At 38.5% G+C, this 22,084-nt stretch overlaps 1 protein-coding gene across 1 annotated transcript in view; it reads right to left on the reverse strand.

The window, feature by feature from the left end:
• Nucleotides 1-22,042, reverse strand: part of DMGDH (dimethylglycine dehydrogenase) — a 59,694-nt gene extending 37,652 nt beyond the window's left edge. Inside the window, exons 1-6 of the mRNA XM_069492378.1 lie at nt 21,877-22,042; nt 16,211-16,385; nt 11,399-11,497; nt 9,715-9,879; nt 7,266-7,470; nt 861-1,109 (exon numbers count right to left, since the gene is read on the reverse strand). Coding sequence (XP_069348479.1) covers nt 861-1,109; nt 7,266-7,470; nt 9,715-9,879; nt 11,399-11,497; nt 16,211-16,385; nt 21,877-21,977 — 994 coding nt within the window. The 5' untranslated portion in view covers nt 21,978-22,042. The remainder of the gene's footprint in view (nt 1-860; nt 1,110-7,265; nt 7,471-9,714; nt 9,880-11,398; nt 11,498-16,210; nt 16,386-21,876) is intronic.
• Between the last annotated feature and the right edge of the window lie 42 nt (nt 22,043-22,084).

The following is a 22,084-nucleotide window of genomic DNA, read 5'->3' on the forward strand; positions in this document are numbered from 1 at the left end:
AAACTAAAACCCTGAAGTAGCCGGCCCGACTTCTGTGGAAGGCCGTTGAGTGATCATTTGCTGTTATGTGGGCCTACTCTTTGTGGAGCAGGACGGAGGGACTCATTTCCTATGTCAAGGAGCTTATCAAAGTGTAATTCTACAAAGTACCATTACCTCTATTTCTTTATATTTCCTGTAACATTTCAGTATCCCAATGATATTTTGCCTCCCTTTAGATTAAAACCTGAGGTACCTCCTTAGACCACCCAGTCTTTAATCTGGCACTGTGGAAATGTTTCATGACAAACAAAAACAAAGCTATCTCCCTCACAGAACTTAAAAGAGAAACTATATACCTCCTGCTTTAGCAGAGAGACCCGAGCCTTTTCCATATGCATTTATGTAGCGCGGGAGGGCCTCAGCTGGCGGTACCAACCTACTCGGCTCTATTACAGACGCCTAGGCTTTCATTCTTAGTAGGATGGATATCTGGCCTCTAACACCTGTCACGTTTCCAACTGTAAAAGCACAATAGCAGCTGTATTCAAATCTTGAAAGTAACCATGCTGGCAGCAGATCAAGGAGGTAGGGAGAAGGCAGGAGGCTGGTAAAAATATACCTGGAGCCTTGCAAAGCAGCCAGGACACGTTTCTTCAGCTTCTCCACCACCAGCTACATCTTCTCTCTTTCCTCACTCCCGGCTGTGATTGTTCAAAGCAATAAAAGAACAGAGCTCACCTCAAACTCCTCACTTCCGAAGTCCCCGGTATGTTACAGTCTAGTATTATAGCGTCATCTTATTCTCCAGCCAGCCCCCATCATGGAGAGAATGAACCATACGTGTGGGACCTGCACACACTTTCATCTGCCGAACCCACCTGGAGGAACTCCATCGGTGACCCAGGAGTCCTGAAGTTTCATTTTCTCCTGACTTTCATATGGACCAAACAAAAGCCCATCCCTTTCCTGTCGGAGGTAAAATGATCCTTCCAGATCACGGATCACAGGGAGTTCTCGTTTCAAAGCTTTCACTTCGGGTATAGTTGATGTAACAACATATTGATGTTGAACCGCAATGAGAGGATGTTCTAGTCCAATCATTTTACCTACTTCACGAGCCCAAAATCCTTAAACAAAAAAATCATTTAAAAATGTCAGCACATATATAAGCATACCATATCAGACACTGATATAGATAGCAATTTTTATTAAAATATAATATTTAGAAGGCTTGAGTACTCATGGCAAGGACTAAAGAATGTCATAAGAATCTTTAACATTTTTGTCATTTCGAAATTAAATAGGGGAAGAGAAGACAAGACAATATTTTGCATTGCCCAGAGTTTTAAAGATATCTGGAATCTAGGGGAATGCTATTCCTAAAAAAGTATTTTGTCCATAGGCAAAGGTAGGCAGAAAAAAAACCAAAAAAATTTATTTGAAAGAAAAAACAAACCACCCAAAAATATAAAATGTACTGATATTGATAAAAAGTATGGTAACAGACTGACTTGTGGTAACAGACAACCCCCTACTTGTGGCCAGGGGTTGTCAGGCAAAGGAGAGGCCCCATGTTGATGTGATCAACATAATACGTAAGGACAGTACATGGTAAAGCCCTGCAAGTCAACTCCTCTGCCCTCCAACCCTATTCTCCCCAAATTGTTGATGCCTAAAATTCCACAAGCACAAAATGGTGCTGCTAACTTAAAATTTGAAAATGTATGTACTTTGGGAGAGAAAGCATATTAAGTTTTATCTGTTGTTTTAAAAGTTTAGTTTGAGTAAGTTTGCAAGATCCTTTTTCATAAAGGGCACAAAGGCATGAGGAGTCAAAAACAGGGAAGAAGAGAAGCCAGACGAAGGGGAAGAAGACTGGGCTCAAAAGTAGGTGGGGAGTTCCCCAAACAAATATTTCTCACTTCACAATTTGCATAAGGACTGCCTTTTTGGTGGAAATTAATGTTATTTTTTTCATTTGCAAAAGACAGAACTGGATAATTTGTAGCTGAAGGGACCTTTGATTCTTTCCCAGGCCGACCCTTCAGAACACAGAAGTGGGAGCAAGGTCCAAATGTAAGACATACCCAAGGTCACACTGGGAGGTCCTGTTAGCAACACATCTTATTGATTTTCTTGCTGTGGAAGACTTTATTTTATAAATCTAAGGCACCTCCACTTGTGTAAAGGTCTTTTAGAAACTAAAATAATAAAATTATTATTGTTTGGCAAGGATATGGTGTCACCTGACCCATCAATGGATTATTGGGAGGGGAGGGAGTTGTATTTGCATGTTTGTTTAATAATAATTTGGAGGAATCATTCAAATGATTAGAGAATCCTACTTAGGTTATTTCTTTAAAGGTTGCACTCTCTAAGTTTTAGGCATTTCTGTTTGCTTTTTTTCTGAATCTAATACGGAGCTCTGAGGTCTCCATCATTATGAAGTTCAGAGCCAGACACAGAATCATCAATTATGAGTCAGTCTGGGAATCCATATTAGGTGCTCCTAAGTGCCAAAGTTTATTTCCACTTAACCATCTATGCATACCCTTGTGTTTTATTGTTTTGTTTTGGCCTAACAGCTAAGTTGGTCACACTTGTATAATAAATCTAGAAATGGGTACCTATTTGCGAACTAGAAATCTGACCTGTGGGCATCAGAGTTATTTGTTGGTCTTTTAATAATTTAGGGACATAATTTATTCTTGCTAGTAGGAAGATACGAATTACCAATGTCAGAACGTTGTAGGAAAATGTAGTAAAGCTACATGTTCTAGTTATTCATACTTGAGCAGTTTTAAAATATAAAAAGTCAAAATATTTAGCCTAGAAATTCAAACTACTGCAGTATCCTCAATATACTTGTTTCAGTTAAAAACATAAATTTTCAGGCCTGTCCCAGTCTGCTGCTCCGGCCTAGTTACACAGGGACAGGTCAGTGCTGAGCCACCCCTTGGCACTACCAGGGCTCCCTGCCCGTGTTGCTGATATACCATACAGCTCTCCATTGATTACATGTAAATGCCCTTTTTCACAACTTTGTTTTCTTCCTGACCCAGGAGCTGTTAGACATTTTTTCCTGCCCCCCCCCCACCATGTAATTTTTTTTTTTTTTTTTTTTCGTAGAGAGAGGGTCTTGTGCTATGTTGCCCAGGCTGGTCTTGAACTCCTAGCCTCAAGCGATCTTCCTGCTTCGGCCTCCCAGAATGCTGGGTTACAGGTGTGAGCCACCATGCCCAGCCAACCTCCATGTAATTTTAATACCACAGATATACTGCATATCTATTTATGTACTATATCTGTGCTTTGTACATAAAAGAACCCATTTTCACCCCCTTGGGGGTGGTAGAACCCTCACTGAGAATGCATAGGTTAATTAAACCTAATAAATTCTTAACATTTTTAAAAAAACATAAGTTGAAGAAAATAAATTCTGTTTTATCCAAGCATATTTATGAATTTCTGAGTCCAACTGCTTGCTTATTAATGCACTTTATCATTAAAATAAAGTGGAAATGTATGCATAAGTATCATATAACTATACTACTTCAAATCTCATAGCAAGCTCTATGCTGTTTTACCCTATGGGGGTGGTGTCTGTTGGCATTCTCTTTTCTATGTCAATCAAATTAGCCTAAATCTAGGCAGGATTACCCTTCATCTCCTACTAGATCACCCACCCACCAAGATCAAAGGGAAGGCCAGGCGGCCTGGTGGCTCATGCCTGTAATCCTAGCACTCTGGGAGGCCGAGGCTGGTGGATCGTTTGAGCTCAGGAGTTCGAGACCAGCCTGAGCAAGAGCAAGACCCCGTCTCTACTAAAAACAGAAAGAAATTATATGGACAGCTAAAAATACATATAGAAAAAATTAGCCGGGCATGGTGGCGCGTGCCTGTAGTCCCAGCTATCAGGAGGCTGAGGCAGGAGGATCCCTTGAGCCCAGGAGTTTGAGGTTGCTGTGAGCTAGGCTGACCCCAAGGCACTCTAGCCTGGGCAACAGAGTGAGACTCTGTCTCAAAAAAAAAAAAAAAAAAAAAAAAAGTCAAAGGGAAAAGAGACAAATGTGGAGGACTCATTCTAAAATCTATCATTATCACCTGAAAAACAACTGAAGAGTCAATAAAAATGACCATTGGCAATGACTTCCAATTTTTAAAAGTGCAGTGATTAATAGAAATGAAATGCAGGCTGAAGGTTCATGGACAAGTTTACTTCTACTAGGTGTTCACTACCATTAGTGACAATAATGGTTTTATTCTTTGACAAAGAATATCAGACAAAAATCAAACAATTTTTTTTGGCTGAGCACTAGGCTTCATGTTAGCGTGATCCAAGCACATTTCTGATTTACCATATTAGGAAAATTTTACAAAGTTATCTTGGGCTTAATGAGTCAATTGGAAATGAGGTCAAGAGGAACATTCAACACTATGCAGAGAAAAAGTCTGTGTCATAATAAATAGCATATGGCCATGTCCCTGAGCTGCACCTGAGGGAAGGGGTGGAATAAAGTCAAACGCTCTGCTTGCTCAAGAATACAGTCACTTATTGCAAAGTCAAATGGCAAGAGGAAAAACAAAGAATACAGTCATTACATTCTCTCTCCTGTAGGAACACCCATAGAGTCCTGTTTCTCCAAAGAATTTTTGCAAATTATCTGGTACAGGGAGTACAGTACCTGTAGTACTTATTTAAAATGCAGCTTCTGAGCTGCCACCTAGAAAATCTAAATTAGAATCTTTTTGAAGCGTGGGAAACTTCCCAAGGTGATTCTTATGCACACTAGCTTGGTAACCAAGCTCTTTGGGAAGCCAATTTACTAGCAGAATAGGGGCTGGATGCCTACAGGACAAAAGAAAGAAGTTGAGGAATCTTAAGGCTAGTACTAAGTAGCTATAACCTGATGCTACTGTCTCCCAGACTAGGGTACAGACTATCAAGGAAATAATTGTAATAATCATTCATAATAATTATTATGCCTAATTTTTTTAGTGCTTTCTACATGGTAATCCCTGTTCTGGGTACTTTACATTATTAGCTTATTTGCTACCCATAATAACTTTTCAAGATAGGCAATATTATTCCCACTTTACAAATGAGCAACTTGCCTGAGTCACTCCGTTGGCAATGCATGCCTCTGGGCCCAGAGCACCACTGCCGTGGACGATGCTGGAAGCACATCAGCAAACTGACAAATCTTCACTCTTAGACCTTTCTTTTTATTTTATTTTATTTTTAATTATTATGGGTACATAATAATTAAAGATACAATTAAATTACATTATGTTAACTATAAATATATTCTATTAAATTTAATTAATTAATGACAACTAAATAATTAAAAATATAGTAGTTCTATATCTTTATAGTGTACATGTGATGTTTTTATACAGGCATACAATGTGAATTAATCAAATCAGGGTAATTGGGGTATCCATTACCTCAGGCACTTAACTTTTCTTTGTGTTAGGAACATTCCAATGTTATTTTAAAGTATACCCTAACTTATTGTTGCTTATAGTCACTTTGTTGTGCTACCAAATATTGTTAATTCTACCTATCTACCTATATTTTTGCACCCAATAACCATCCCATTTTATCTCCCCCTTCCTCTACCCTTCCCAATCTCTGGTAACCATCATTCAACTCTCTGTTAGACTCTCCTTTTTATGGATATCCTGAAGACCCAGCAGCATTGACATTTTTACATTTTGGTTGTATTTCCGAGTCTATATTCTGGTTACTTTAATCAGATTTCAGAGCTGGCCTGAGGGATCTGCCTAAATTTGTGAGACTTCCTGGTCTCACTGAGTAACTCTGGGAAACATTCTACCAGCCACACATTCTCAGACCATTTCAGCATGATGCCTTCCGCAGATGATTGCTTTTATTCATAAAATTGATCTTTGTTAGCTTCAATTCTAGAAGGGGGCATATCCAAACCTTTGCCTCCAACTACTGAGGCTCACCCTTTGGAGAGCTTCTATCTTTTAAATAAAGTTTTTTTGAATACAGACATACACACACCCCTCCATACCACCTATGGACGACTAATATATAATCAGTTAGATTTTCTCCAGTAACTTTGCCCAATTGAAGAAAAGTGATGGAGGAGAAAAGGGGGGGAAAAGAAGATTATGGGGCAGAGATATGATCTGAATCAGGGAAGGAATTGAGAATTGAGACGGGATAGTTGCACAACTTTCAACAAAGAGCTGCCTGGAGTTACCAGGGCAAGGGAGTGGATGTGGATGGGCAAAAGGCACCAGGAACAAAGGACAAAGGGAGGCATCACCACCCCATGCAGGGCCACACGATCAACCCAATTCCAGGGATATGTTTTGCGGGCCAGCAGGAGACAGTGGTTCTCAAGGACCTTCTGCCACTAATAAAGATTGTCTTCATTAGTGATTTAAGCAATAACTCAAAGAAAATCAGTCACTGCCTCATGCTTATTTTAGGTTTTAAAGGAATCCTTATGAATTTTAGAAAAATACAAACTATTAGCCTAGTTTAGGCTCCAAAAGCATTTTCACTAAACTTTATTTTTGCACGTGTGATAGTTTAAAATGACTTCACATGAGACCAATCTGTTAGAAAGTATATTAACTCAAGAATCAAAAGACCCAGATCCCAGTCTTTTCTCTGACGAAACTCGCTGTGTTGTTTGGCCAAGTAACATGACTCTTCTGGACCTTGCCCTCTACAAATGGAAAATGAGTGTGTTGTTAAATTATCCCAAATATCTCTTTGGCTTCACTACTCTCTGAGTCTAAACTATAACAGAACAATCTACAGAAAAGATTATGGAATATGTTGAATATTGTTCTGAAAGGAGAAGGGTTAAGAGTTTTATGACTAGCGTCAAAAGTAATCAGAAATAAATGAGATAGTACAAGTGATCAAATCTGCCCTAAATAAGCAGATTGAAAACAAAGAGAATACTCATGAATTTGAACACTAGAATTTGGTTATTAGTATAAAGAAACAATAAACATAGAAAAAAGTAGAATTTAGCAAAACATAATCTGGAGCAAAAGAAAATGGAGAATGGAGAAAAATACCAACGTTTTATGGATATTCAAGGAAAGAGTGATATCTCAAGAGTAAAGTGATGGGAGGAGGGTTTTGTAGCTTAGAAACAGACAAAATGTTTAACTTGGGAGCACCACAGTGCTCCATGACAATGTCCATTATATAAAACATTACTTTATGGCTATCTTATTTCTTTGCCACTTAAAAAAACACAGATCTTTTTTAAGAAAGATACGATGCTTACCTGCAGCATTCACAATTCTATTTGCTCTCACAGATCCCTGTGGTGTTTCAACGTCCCATGTTCCATCTGACCTGAGTTTCAGAGAAGTCACTGGTGCAGGATATTTTAAAAGGGCACCATATTTCCTGGCCCCAGCAGCCAGGGCCATTGTTAGAGAATAAGGATCAATGTGACCATCTCCAGGATTATACAATCCAGCTAAAATCTAAATCAATCATCATAGAGTCAATATTCAAATGAATATACATTTGTTACTCAGTCTAAATATACTCTGCTAGCAAATGTTTAATAAAACTGGACTTAAAGTGTTTCTTGATCTGGAAGGTGACTGGGTCCCTGACGTCTTCATGAAAAAGAGCCACCATTCAAGTCCTGGACTGTGAAATGAGACAGAAATAAACTTCTAGCTTGTTTAAGCATTATTATTTTGGTTTCTGATATTTGAAGCCAAATCTAATCCTAACTGATATATCAATTATAATTTAAATTTAATTGCTTAATACTGTCAAATTCACATGTTAAATACATATCTGGTGTCAGGAAAATTTATACTTGATTCAGTAACTATTTCTTGAATCCCTACTTTGTGTTAAGGCTTCAGGCTAGGTATTGTGGGGAAAACAAAGGAGAATGAAACTCAGAAAATGAGTTGATAGAGTAAACAGTGAAGTATTACGTCTCTTCTATTCAAAAAAATCTACTGAGCACAAAATACAAGCAAGAAGCTTTTGTCAAATGTTTTTCCTGCATCTGTTGAAATGATTGTGTGGTTTATTCCATTAATGTGATATTATTACATTGATTAATATTTATATGTTAAGCCAATCCTGCATTGCTAGGATATATTCCACTTGGCCATGCTGTATAATCTGTTTTATATGTTGCTTATTTCAGTTTGCTAGTATTTTGTGGGTGATTTTTGCATCTATATTCATAAGGAATACCAATCATTCTTTTTGTGTGTGTGATGTCTGACTGATTTGGGTAGGGTATCAAGGCAATACTGGCCTCATAGAATGAGTTGAGAAGTGTTCACTTTTCTTCTATTTTTGGAAGAGTTAGTGAAGTATTAGTATTAATTCTTCTTTAAATGTCTGGCAGAATTAACCAGTGAAGTCATCTGGGCCCAGACTTTTCTTTGAGGAAAGTTTTTTGATAACTAATTTAATCCTTTCATTTAGTATAGGTCTAGTGCAAGGGACTTCTGATTTTAATGGAATTCACATTTCTGAAGACTTCCAAATGTCACAGTGGTGCTTTGACATAGATATATCCTTGTTGCAGTGATCTCATATCTGTTTGATTCAGTCCCCATCCCAGATCTAGAGAACACACTTGACCTGTATTTCCATTGCCTTAGGCCCTTGAGAAAAATTATTGATGGTGAGGACTTCCAGCAAAGCATTCCAGGACTGACATATAAACAGATTAAAGTATATCCTTATGTATAGTGGGAATGGAATTTCCATGCAGGCAATGCAATGCAACACCAATCTGCCATCACACTGGTGTCACACAAAACTACAGGCAAGGGAGTGCCAGCAGCCTGTGAAGACCCACAAGACCAAACCACCCCAGCCCAGATCAATCTCCCTTGGAGATGGGAACTACTGCAGTAGTCACCAGCAGGGAAACAAACATCTGCTTCCCAGACAGCCCCACCTGGGACACTTGGACAGTATGTACAGTGCAATGGAGTCAGAAAGCCTGGATTCAGATCTCTGTTCCAGGTCTTCCTAATCAATGAGCTCAGGCCCACTCTGTAACCTGTCTAAGCTATAATTTCCTGTTTAGTCATAATATTATTACGGAGTTAAATGAAATCATGCATGTAAAGAACTTAGCATAGTAACTGGTACATAAACATATGCTGTGGTAAGTGTTAGTCATTGTTACTATTATTCAAAAGAGTTTATCCTCCAGTAGGAAAAAACACAAAATTCCCTGTCAAGTGGATTTTCTCAGGCAACTGTGGTATAAATCTAGATTTATACATTGCACAGAGTCTGTAAGGGAAGTACAGCTTTGAACTAGGTGATATTTGTGGAGCAATATAGCATGGTACTTCTTAATATGATTTTTAAAAAAATTTTAATAACACAATCTTTCTAGACACTTATTTATCATATTAAGTTATCATTTTCTCTGCAGTTCTCAAACAGAAGGTTTATGTATGGAAACCGTTGGATCTGGGGGACACAGTAATAGAAAAGTATTAAAAATGTTTTCTCAGTTGTCATAGGTAGAAAACTAATAAGATTTTTCATATTTCATTTAGCATATATAATAGCCCACCTTGTAATTTACCCAAATTCCAGCATTAATCATCTGATTTTACCATTCAAAATGTGTGTACAATGTTGTTCTATTTTAAATTAACTTCTCAAAATAACTTTTTCTAATTTTAATTCAAGTCAACAAATGGTGAAAATGCCCTTGAGATAAATACCTTATTCATGTTGAGTAAAGGGAACATTTCTTGAATTTTTTCAGGTTCAATAATATACTGTTCTGTTGCATGCCAGCCAGTCCGAGTCATTTGATATTTAAATTCATCTACCCTCACAGGAGTTGTAGCAAGTCTGATACTACCTGGCTGATGGAATCCCACCACCTGTGATAATAATTCCAATAAAAGTCCATAAATAAATCATTATTTGGCACTTAAACATGGTTCTTCTTCAGCACAATGAAAATTGAGCTATACAAGAAAAGAGATTTACTATAAGCAAAAGAAATAACCATATAAAAATTTGCATCTTATAAAAAGACAATTCATTCAGCAACTACTGTATTCACTAAGTGCCTCCTCTGTGCCAGGCCCAGAGACGTCAACGTGAACAAGAAAAGCAAAGTCCCTGCCTAGGTAGAACTTACATTCCACAGTTGGAGAGAGACAGCTAAATGCATAATTGCAGTAACACAGGATGAGTGTTAATGTACAGAGTGAAAGAAAATTATGTGATACAGAGAAAGATAAAGGATTTGTGGAGAGATTGCGAAGAATCAAACTGTCATGATGATGACATTAGGTCTGAATTCAATTAAACATTCATTTGACATTTACTGAAGTCCTTTAGTTTGCCAAGCACTTGGGTAGGCCCTGGGTTACAGAGAGAAAAGATGCAGTCCTTGCCTTCAAGTTGCTCATAATCTGTAGGGAAAACCAACCAGTAATGCCACAGGTACAACAGAGATATTGTGAGAGGGGGTGTGCCCAACTGCTTTTAGAACCAAGAGATGGGCCCTGAGCTTGGCCCTACTGGGCAGGCAGGGACAGTCCAGAAAGGCTTCTCCAAGGGGTGACCCCCGAGGAAGGGTGGAGGGTGAATGCTAAAGATGGGGCCACAGGAAGTGTAGTTTCAGGCAGAGGAGACAGCAGAGAAAACAGAACTCAGCACAAACAAAAAAAAAACAGTGATTTGAAAGAGCTCAGCACATTCCAGAATGTGAGAATAGCTGAAGCACAGGAGCAGAGGGAGGAGTGGCAAGAGAAAATGTAGGGACAGCAGGCAGAGGTCAGCGGATGAAGGTCATGCTCCTAAGGCCACGCTAATCCATTGGCTTTATCCTGTAGACTGTGGGGAGCCATTTGATAGTTTTAGGCAAGGGAGACAGCATGAAAAATTTGAGTAGATTTCAATCTTATGACTGAAGCCTATGAATACCCTCTGCCTGCCACTTTATTTTGAGAGTACAAGTAAATATGAGAACAGATAAAAATAAAAATTGGGGGGAGCTTTTAGTGAAGTACTTTTCAAAGCCGCGTGACAATCTGGCACACACTGCTCTCAGACCCTTTGCAATCCAATCGACGAAAGGCTCCAATTTCTCAGTTTCTAGATATAGTAACTGGCTAAAGATATTTTTAAAAGTTCCTTTTTTATTCTTTCTTCATTTAAAAAATAAAAAAGAGTTAATTACATGGATAACACACTTCAAGAAATTAAACTGATTTTCAAGCAAACTCTACAGGTTCTTTTCTATAAACTCTCATCATCTTTCTCTGCCACATTAAACACTGCACATGGCAGTGATGTCACTACACACATGATGACTTGTCAGAATCCTTCAGAATATACGTGTTTCTGAGAGATCGACCTAACAGATGGTTTTAAGTTAGGTGCATTTACCTGCCCAGTTTCTTCTTCCAGTTTCTCATACAGTTTGATGCTATCATAATGTATTTTCTTCAAGTTTATTCCAGGATGAAAGTAAGTCGTTAAACCTGCCTTAAAAGCAAGGAGGAAAAGAAATACTAAAAAAGTTAACATTCTCAAAATGTTGATAGTTTATCTGTTAAGCAGTAATTTAATGCTGGCAAGAAACTGAGAAGCACCAGCCAATTCTTTGGGATGAGAACACATCAGCAGCAGTTTGAGCACATCAGAGCATAAGGCTCATGACGGGTTATAAGAAGCAATTTGAACCATATAAGTAAAGTGAGAGCCAGCCAAGGAACACACACATTAAGTCCTTAAGAGTTACTAGGAAAGGGTTGTTTAGAGACTCAGAAATGGGATGGTTTAGATGGAAGGTTTAGGAATATGCATTATTAAGAAGAGTACAGGGGAATGGCACACAATGTGGCTCAAACCAGCGAACCATGTGTGTGTTCCCTTAAGCGGAAGGGACTAGCAAAGGATTTTTTTTTAACCCCATCCCCACCTTTCACTTGAATAAAGCAGCCCTTCTGTCCCTTTCCCGAAATTGCAAAATTCAACAATTAGAAAATTCCTTCTAATCAGAGCCTGGTGTATAGGTGAACAGATTTTTGTCAAAGCTCAACCTGTTTGATAAGCACATAGGTGGCACTCCAGAAATATTTGTTGGGTAAGTACTTTTTTCCTTGCTGCTAGGATAGTCAGAAGTAAGATATGGATTCCATTTTCTCAGTCAGGCATAAAAATTATTTAATTTTTATACTCTTATGTATTGGATTTTGCCTTTTATTCTGTGTTCAAAATCTAGAGTTTAGATTAGTGTTTTCATTTAAATTATTTGAATGTAATATCTGCATGGTATCTTCTATTAGTTTAAGTGTTAGTCTTGCGACATTAAATATAAAGAGGGCACAGTGTTTTTCTCTTCTGTGATTTCAACAAGAACATATTAAAGAGGAAGTCTGAGGAAGGAGAAAACATTGATCTTTTCCTTCAAGGCTTTATGGTCTGATGGAGGTCATGAAACTTTTATACATGAAACAGTGAAATCAAAGGCACAGGAAAGACACAGAAACTATGGTAACCAAGGGAAGAGAAGACGCTAGAAGGGCCACAGAAGTCTTCAATAGGAAAGGGTTTTAGCTTTGATTTGAAGAAAGAAAATGATTATAGTTGTTGAAGAAGATAAAGGAGGGACGATGAAACAGGGATGTAATCATTAAGAATTATAACCCTTTGAATAAATTAAGAATTTATGAATCCTTGTTGATGTAAATAAGTAAATCAGTAGGGGAGAAGAGAAAGCTCCTCTTTATACTAGACTGACAATAAGTATGAGAAGAATAATGGAGTTGAAAAATCATCAATGGATACTAAATAAAGGATAGCATAATGGGTGCTAACTAGTGCAGCTTTCTCTTTCTCTTTAACAATCCTTCTCCTCTTTCAGGAGCCTCGACTGCCTCGAAAAGTCCAGTGACTGATCTCAACCCATCCCATATCCCAGTGGCTATAAATCTTTTATCCTTACACTTATATACCCAATGAACATTTTTGAGCATAACTACCAAAATATGTGTATTTCTTTCTTTACACATGATATGTAAATATTAATAGAGATCATAAACACACAAAAACAACCTGGAATGAGTGAAATATTTAAACTAATTTCCCCTTCCTCCATCGCAGTCAACACCTATACAAAGGTTTCTGTTCACAATTGACTGTAATTTTTCATGTTCTCTTGTCCATCAGTTTTTGTTACAAACTAATTGGACTAGGTATTGCTTTTGTGTGTGTGTGTGTGTGTGTGTGTATTTTAAATAAATGGTGACAAAGCCCACTGAAACTCCTCATTCGGAAAAATGTTAAGTGGGTTAAAAATTTATTTCTCACATATATGAGTGTTTCTAAGTGATACAGATCATTTTGGCAGAAAATCTAATAATAATACCAACATTTACAAACATCCATTTTCAAAATGCTCTCTTCCCAACAGGACCATTTTGAAAAAGGCAGTTATTTCTTACTTTTTGAAAGCATCACTTTTACTTTGAAGAGATAGACTGCATCTATTTTCTTAGTATATAATCTGCTATGTAGAAATGACTGACATCCATTTGCATCACTACAAAGGTCAGCAAATGTGGGACACTTGTCTTTTTGTAAAAGGAAAACTTATCTTTAAGATTCAGAACTCTTTTAACTATTGCTGGTAGACAACCAAAAAATCTCTGCATAGTATAACACTCTCAAGTTCACCCCCTCTCCCTTTCGTTACAAATTATATTGTTTAAAGCCCAGTTTCTATAAAACTAATCACAGTGATGATATCCTATAACATGTAATCTGCACTATGTCATGATATACAGAAGACAAAAGAAAGAATGAGGATACTCTCACCATGGACTGCTAACCTCCCCCTTAGTCAACCTTGAAATCATACACAATATGTCACCTACATCAAATTTGAAGGCCATTTATAAATATTAGTAAAGCTTAATTTCTTTCTTACATTTGTAGATAAAAACAAATGGAAAGTTTTACTGTCATCTTCCTACCCCCAAATGGATTGCTTTGCATCTTTAGTCCTCAGCTCTCCAAAACGTCTGCTTTGGCACCATCCCCAGGGGCAGCCTCTCCTTGGGACCTCATGCTCCAAAACTGCTTCTCACTCCAATCTCTCCCCTTTCCCTCCACCAGACATGAAATGCTCTATATTGTTAGGAATGTCAGAGCTGTCAAAGCAGTCTTGTTAAAATATATCAAAACCTCAGGATTTATGGATATTTGTGATTCTATTTCAAATATTCACTTTGCAGGCTGTGCCTTCCTCCCCAGGCACTTGATTCCTGCACTCTCCACACACTTTTGTCATTGAGCACACGCTATACTTCAGTGAGACTGCCTTTATTTTTGTAGTCTGCCCCTTTAATCTGGCTCCCCAACCTTCCATATTCTCCTATCTGCCCCACAAATTTCTCTGTGTTAAAAATTCCTAACGTATGGGATTTCTTCATGCTGCTTCTCACAGGGAGGCGCCTTTGACTTGTACAAAGGAAAAAAAAAAGCCTACAATCAGCTTCCTAGGACAACTCTCTCTTCTTTTCTTTTATTCCAAGGAGGCCAAAGACCTCTAGCTCCTGATGCCTGATTCCACCTTGACCTCATACTGCATGAATCCTCATTTGTAAACTATAGCCATAATACCTTGTCTATAAGGCAAGATCATGCCTTTTTCCATTCACTTCGGTATTTCCTGCTTAAGGAAAATGATTTTGCATTGTTGACTTTTAACAAGAAGCTATAATCTTAAAAACTCTGCTCACTTTTCTTAAAAGAACTTAGATTTACGGTACGTTGCTTTTTATTTATGGGACATGGAAGAAATAAACTCAGGGAACCTTACAACCTATTCTAAAATGCAGACCACATTCAATCAGTATATAAATGAGTAAATAAGTAATTCAAACATTAAAGTGTATGCTCTCCTTAACATTCCAGAAGTGGTGAGGGGGTGGAAGCCCTCCCTCACAGGATGTTTCCACTTGCCTAAATTTCTCTCCGCCTAAATGCTCTTGCCTGGATAGCCTCACTGCCCTCTTGTGCACTGCTTCCGGGTCCCTGCTCACGTGTCACCTCTTTGAAGTAGCCTCCCTTACTTCTCCTCTTTCTCCATCATTCTGCATCCTTTACCCTATTTTACTTCATGGTGCTGATTACTCTCTAGCATTGTTGCGTATTTTCTGTCTACCCCACTAGAATGTGACCTCCACAAGGGCAAGGACTTTGATAGGGCTGGGCAGCACTCTTTGATAGGGCAGATTCAGCCAGAGGCAGACAATCATTCTCGTGCAAGACTCTCCCCACCCCATCTTTGAGCAAGTGCTGAATATCCAAAAGCCCCTTGAAAGCAGCTTTCCCTCTTCTCAGCAGAGGAAAGCTAATGATGAAAAGGCATGATGCACAGTGGTGAATATTGCCCAAATCCTCCTCCAAAAGAAAATTTCATCAACAGTCATAAAAACTTCTTCTCCTATCCTTAGCTGGCTTCAGAAATAATTGGTTTGGCAATACGAGAGCAGCGTCAATCACCTCATTTACCTGAGCAGCGTTTTAGTTAAGCCCAATTACAGGACAGCACTGGAACCATTATATTATGTACCATTAACTATGCAAGCTTGACTTGGTCTTGTGTTTTATTTAACACAAAAGCTGTGGCATACATTTGTAGTCCTCATATTTAAGTCCTCGTGAGACCAGGCTATTATCTCACTGCACAAAATTAAAATCATAAATAAATAAAAGGACCACCAAATGTAGGCAACAGGAATATAGGTAAATGTCCTGGGCCCATATTCAGGATCACCCAGCAAACATCCTTTGATACAAAAGCTAGCAGTTATTTTTAAACACTTACCATATGTTTAATAACTTTACACATATTAACTCGATCTTCATCACAACCCTGTTGGGTTGGTATTATTAATATTCCCATTAAGGCATCCGAAAATGGAAACTTAGGTAACCTGCTAGAAGTCATATGGGTAGAAAATGACAAAGCCAGGGTTTGAATCCAGAAGCCATTTGTTCAAGATAAGGACATCATAAATATTAATCCCTGCCTGGAAGTACACCAGTTAAACTGCAGTTGTACTTCCAGCTCTACTGAAAGGGAACTTGCTCTAAAGAGCTGGCAGTGGGGAGCTGCGAATGGGAAGGAAATGGACCACACTCGTGCACAATCCCGTGCATAGGACAGTTTTGGGGTGCTTTTCTTACTGCGTGCCAGGTCGATCCAGCTGTGAGCTCTGATTTCTCCAGCAGGACCACATCTTTCATCCCTGCCTTAGCCAGGTGATAGGCCAGACTCACGCCAATACAGCCACCTCCAATTATCACTGTTTCTGCTCTGTCCTTCCATTTTGTTTCTGCAGATAAAGGTGGTTTTTCCTCTCTGGAAGAAAATTTTTAAAAAATAGTAACTTTAGTCGGCTATGGTAACTACAGTTTTGGTCTGATTAATGTGCTTCCCTTACTCGTTTCTCCATACTCACTACCTTGGGACTGTGAGATTTGCATGGTGCTGATTTCATATTATAATTTGGACCATCTAAACCCTGACTTAGATAACCTGGTTGGGGAGGGGGAAGGGACATTTGAGCCCCATTCCATATAATGATTCTGGTCCACTGTAACTAATATAGCTAAAGAAACAAACAAGTAGCTTCTTCTTTTTTTTTTTTTTCAAAGGACCTAGGGAATAATTTTTCCTAACTAAAGAACACATATATAATCATTTTGTTCCATACAAAAGCCATAATCATGAGTTTAGTGCCTATAAATCTTTTTTTTTTTTTGAGACAGAGTCTCACTCTGTTGCCCAGGCTAGAGTGAGTGCCGTGGCGTCAGCCTAGCTCACAGCAACCTCAAACTCCTGAGGTCAAGGGATCCTCCTGTCTCAGCCTCCTGAGTAGCTGGGACTACAGGCATGCACCACCATGCCTGGCTAATTTTTTCTATATATATTTTTAGCTGTCCATATAATTTCTTCCTATTTTTAGTAGAGATGGGGTCTCGCTCTTGCTCAGGCTGGTCTCGAACTCCTGAGCTCAAACAATCCGCCCACCTCGGCCTCCCAGAGTGCTAGGATTACAGGCGTGAGCCACTGCGCCCGGCCGAGGATGAGTTTTAAACTGAAAAAAAAGACCAGATAGAAAATTTCCTTAGGATTGATATAATGATACTCATTATACCATTTGTTTTATTACCTTTATCTGGAAGGAGCTAATATATTTATCTGATGAATATAACATTGCTAAAGAGTCTTGATTTCTAAATTCTAACCTGCCTTCAACATTTTTCTAGATTAGAGACTGAAATTTTTCTTTATTGGTTTAACTGATTTGGGGAGTAACTTTCTATTTTTATATACTTTCAGAAGAGTTGCAAGAATTGTACAATGAACTCTTAGAATACTTAGAAGGGAAATGATATCTGCAACTTACTCTCAAATATTTCAGAATACACACACACACTTATATATAGTTTATATACAGTCATGCACCACATAATGGCATTTCAGTCAACAACAGACCACATATGTGACGGTGGTCCCATAAGATTATAATGGCTATACCATATAGCCTAGGTGTGTAGTAGTCTATACTACCTAGGTTTGTGTAAGTAAATGTTTGCACAACAATGAAATCTCCTAATGATGCATTTCTCAGAACATATCCGTGTTGTTAAGTGATGCATGACTATGTATACATATCCAGGCTATGTGGTCCTAGACTATAAACCTGTAAAGCAAGTTACTGTGCATAATAGTATAGGTAACTGTAATACAATGGTAAGTATTTGTGTATCTAAACATATCTAAACCTAGAAAAGGTATAGTCAAAATGTGGTAGAAAAAATGGTACCCCTGTACAGGGTACTTACTATGAGTGGAGCTTGCAGGACTTGAAGTTGCTCTGGGGGAGTCAATGAGTGAGTGGTGAGTCAATGTGAAGGCCTAGGTCATTATTGTACAGTACTGTAGACTTTACAACACTGCATACTTAGGCTATAATATCAATAAATTTATTTTTTAAAATTTCTTCAATAATAAATTAACCTTAGGTTACTGTAACATTTTACTTCATAAACGTTTGAATTTCTTTTAACTCTGTGACTCTTTCATAACAACACTTAGCTTAAAACACAAACACACACTGGCCGGGTGCGGTGGCTCATGCCTGTAATCCTAGCACTCTCGGAGGCCGAGGTGGGTGGATCGTTTGAGCTCAGGAGTTCAAGACCAGCCTGAGCAAGAGCGAGACCCCATCTCTACTAAAAAAATAGAAAGAAATTATCTGGACAACTAAAAAATATATAGAAAAAATTAGCTGGTCATGGTGGCACATGCCTATAGTCCCAGCTACTTGGGAGGCTGAGGCAGGAGGATTGCTTGAGCCCAGGAGTTTGAGGTTGCTGTGAGCTAGGCTGATGCCACGGCACTCTAGCCTGGGCAACGGAGCAAGACTCTGTCTCAAAAAAAAAAAAAAAAAAAAGAAAAGAAAAGAAAAAACTAGGCAATAGGAATTTTTCAGTTCCATTATAATCTTATGGGACCACTGTTATATATGCGGTCTGCCATTGGTCAAAACTTTGTTATGCAGTGCATGACTGTACATATATGTATAATATGTATATTATATATGTGTACAATTTTTAGAGTAAATTGCAGCTATCGAACCCATTTACTTCTAAATATTAATATTCCTGTGCTGTTTCCTGAGAAAAAAAGACATTCTCATATATAACTACATTATAGTTATCAAAATCAGGAAATTTAACATCAATACAATAGTATTATCTAATCTATAATCCATATTAAAGTGTAATCAATTATCCCAATAATGTATTCATAGCTACTTTTTCCAGTCAAGGATCAAATCCAGAGTCCTGCTCTTTAGTCCCATTTAATCTACAACAGTTCCTCAGACTTCCTTTGTGTTTCATGACCTTGACATTTTTAAGAATACTAGCCAGTTCCTTTACAGCAATATAACCCCAACATTTTTGGCACCAGGATCCTGTCTTATGGAAGACAATTTTTCCACAGACAGTCGGGGCTAGTGAAAGACTGAGCTCAGCGTTGGTGCGAGCCATGGGTTGGGGAGCAGCTGTAAATACAGATGAAGCTTCCCTCGCTTGCCACTGCTCCCCTCCTGCTGTGCGCACCCCCTCTTCCTAAATTTCATGGAAGACAATTTTTCCAAGGACGGCGGTGGGAAGGAGAAAGGCAGAGCTAGGGGGCCCATCCCTAACAGTCCGCGGACTGGTACCAGTCTGTGGACAGGAGTTTCGCAGCCGTATCGGACCTGTTTTCCTCTGAGTTTGTCTAGTGTTTCCTCAGATGAGATTTAGGTTATGCAGTTTTGGCAAAAATATCATAGAGGTGATGCTGTGTCCTTCCCAGTGCATGTGATTAGGAAGCATCTAATGTTGGTTTGTCCCAATATTGGTGTTATGTCTGATGACTTGCTTAAGGTAGTGTCTGTCAGATTTATCCTATAAAGTTAATATTCTCTCTTTTGTATAAGTAATAATGTAGAGTGTTACTTGAGGCCATGTAAATATCCCATTCCTTATTAAACTTTTCCCGAGTGGTTTTAGTATCTATCGTGTATTTCCTAATTGCATCATTCCTATTGTATTTATCAGTTGGCATTCTACTGTAGGGTTTTCCTTTCACTTCTGTTTGTTTGTTGTTTATATTAATATGAACTTATGGACATTTATTGTATTTGGTGGGTTACAACCCATTACTATTCATCATTTATTTTAATGCCAAATTGTCTCAGATTTGGCCAGCAGGAGGTTATTTATGTTGACTCCTGCATCCTTTTGACATGGCCACATGATTCTTGGAGTACTTCCTGGTGCCACAATATGTTCTAGTATTTTTGTTTAACTGGTTTTTAAATGACTTTTATCATCTCTCTGTGTGCCGTGTAAGAAAAAAATAATGCACATCTGACTCAACTACTTTGCATAGAAATCCTATTTTAAATGGCCTGGGCACATCTTGTACTTTAGTTGAAACCATTATAGTGGTAACAAACAATAATAATTTTAAAGGTTTTTTGGTGTGCTCAAAAGAAAGAAGATGATTTCTTTTAGGACAGTGTTCAGGTAAAAAAAAAAAAAAATCAGGAAACCTGGGTTTGAGTCCCCAGTCCAATTGAATAGCTATTTTAGGGAAATTTAGACAAGCATCTTACAATTTCCTCATCTACAAAATGGGGCTGTGAAGATTCCATTTGACAATATAAAATAAGGCATTATTAAATGTATAATATTCCTTCTGCCCAGCATGCCATAATGGGTTCCAGACTAGGTATAGTGTTTTTAATTATGAGGATAACTATCTTAAATTCCTTTTGGATATAGTCAGGGATAGTCATAAATATATTTGAAATAAAGTAAAATAGGAACTGTGCTAAAAACCCAGGTCACCTATCTTCTATATTAGAAATGGAAATTTTTTAATTGTCTGTGTGCTTGTCCAAGTGCTTTCTAAAATAAAAAATCCTTTTGATAGTTTGGAATTGGATACATAGAGAACATAAAGAAAGAAAATAATTTGAATTTTGATTTGTTCAACATACAACTACACATTGCAAAAGGAATATAGCAAAACTTATACGTTTGGATAGTCCTGAAATTTTATTTGTCTTATCAGTTTTAAACAGATCAATTTGTTTGTTAAATTTCTATTTCATTTTGCACTGGATAAAAAAGTATCTTTATTATTACAAATATTTTTGTGATGCTTTACAGTTTACAAAGGACTTTCACATGCATTCTTTTATTTCATAGTCACAGCAATCCTGTGAGTTAGGTAGAGCAAATATTCATACCCCCACTTTATAGATGAGGAAACTGAAGTTCTGAAGTGTAAGGTCACATTCTACGTAACTGATGGAGCAGGAACTGTGACTTGGCAGCTACTTTTCCCAGCACCAGGGACAAGCCTAGCACATCACAGACACTGAGTAAATACTTGTTGAATGAAATAATGGATGGATATAACTCAAAAGCAGGTCTCTGATCGCAGAATTTCAGGTCGTAGGTTGTAAAGTAAAAGTTGAGTCAACTCATAATAATGTTGAGCAACGCTAGTAAAGAGAAGCCTTACCTTACAGCCCAGAATAATCTATAAACATAAGGAAATCAAAAGGAAATGCCATTTTCACCTATAAGATTTTGCAAAGATCAAAAAAACAAACAAACAAAAAAAAACCCTGCTACTCTAGGAACCAGAAAAGATGTGGGAAATAGACACACTGGTGGGGGCATGTAGATTTGTCACCCATTTGGAGAATCTGTTGCTGTCTTTCAATCTTTCAAATGCACATAACCATTTCCCTTTTAAAAACTGATTCTGCAAACAGACTGCCCTATGTGCCCAAAGACATATACATAATAATTTTCACATGCACATTATTTGCAGTAATAAACTGGAAACAATTTAAATGTTAATGAATAGATTGCTTATAATGCAGGATATTGACAGGATGGAAAACTATGCAGCCTTTAAAAAGAATAAGGCAAATCAATACGTTCAGATATAGAACAATCTCCAAGACATATTGATAACTGTAAAAACCAAGGTTTACATAAGCCAAGGAACAACGTATATCCACCTGCGTTTGCCTACACATAGACCGTGTCTGGATATGGAAGACACTATTAACAGTTGTTGACTGGGCAAGGGGGTGGGGACAGGGGAGACTTTACTAGAAAAATCTTTTGATACTGTTTCACTTTATAACTAATAGATAATTCAAGAAGAAATTCCAAGGCCCCTTTCTCCTCACCCCGGAGACTGCCTGAGCCGCTCACTCCCACCCCGCAGCCGCCGGTCCCCCCGCGCTGGCCCGGGCCCCACTCACCCTTCCCGGCCGCAGACGGAGAGCGGGCGCCCGGGGGAGCCCCGCAGCGGGCAGCTCCGCAGCGCCAGGCCGCGCAGCCGCTGCGCAGCCGGGCGGAGCATGGCTAGGACGAGGCCGAGGTGAGGCCGAGGGCGCAGGCACCTGCTCCGAGACCCGCGGACAGCCCGAGGCGCGAGGGCAGGGGGGCGTGGTGGCGGGGCCGGCGGGG

This window comes from Eulemur rufifrons, chromosome 17 (genome assembly GCF_041146395.1).
Source record: "Eulemur rufifrons isolate Redbay chromosome 17, OSU_ERuf_1, whole genome shotgun sequence".
Taxonomy (NCBI): Eukaryota; Metazoa; Chordata; class Mammalia; order Primates; family Lemuridae; genus Eulemur; species Eulemur rufifrons.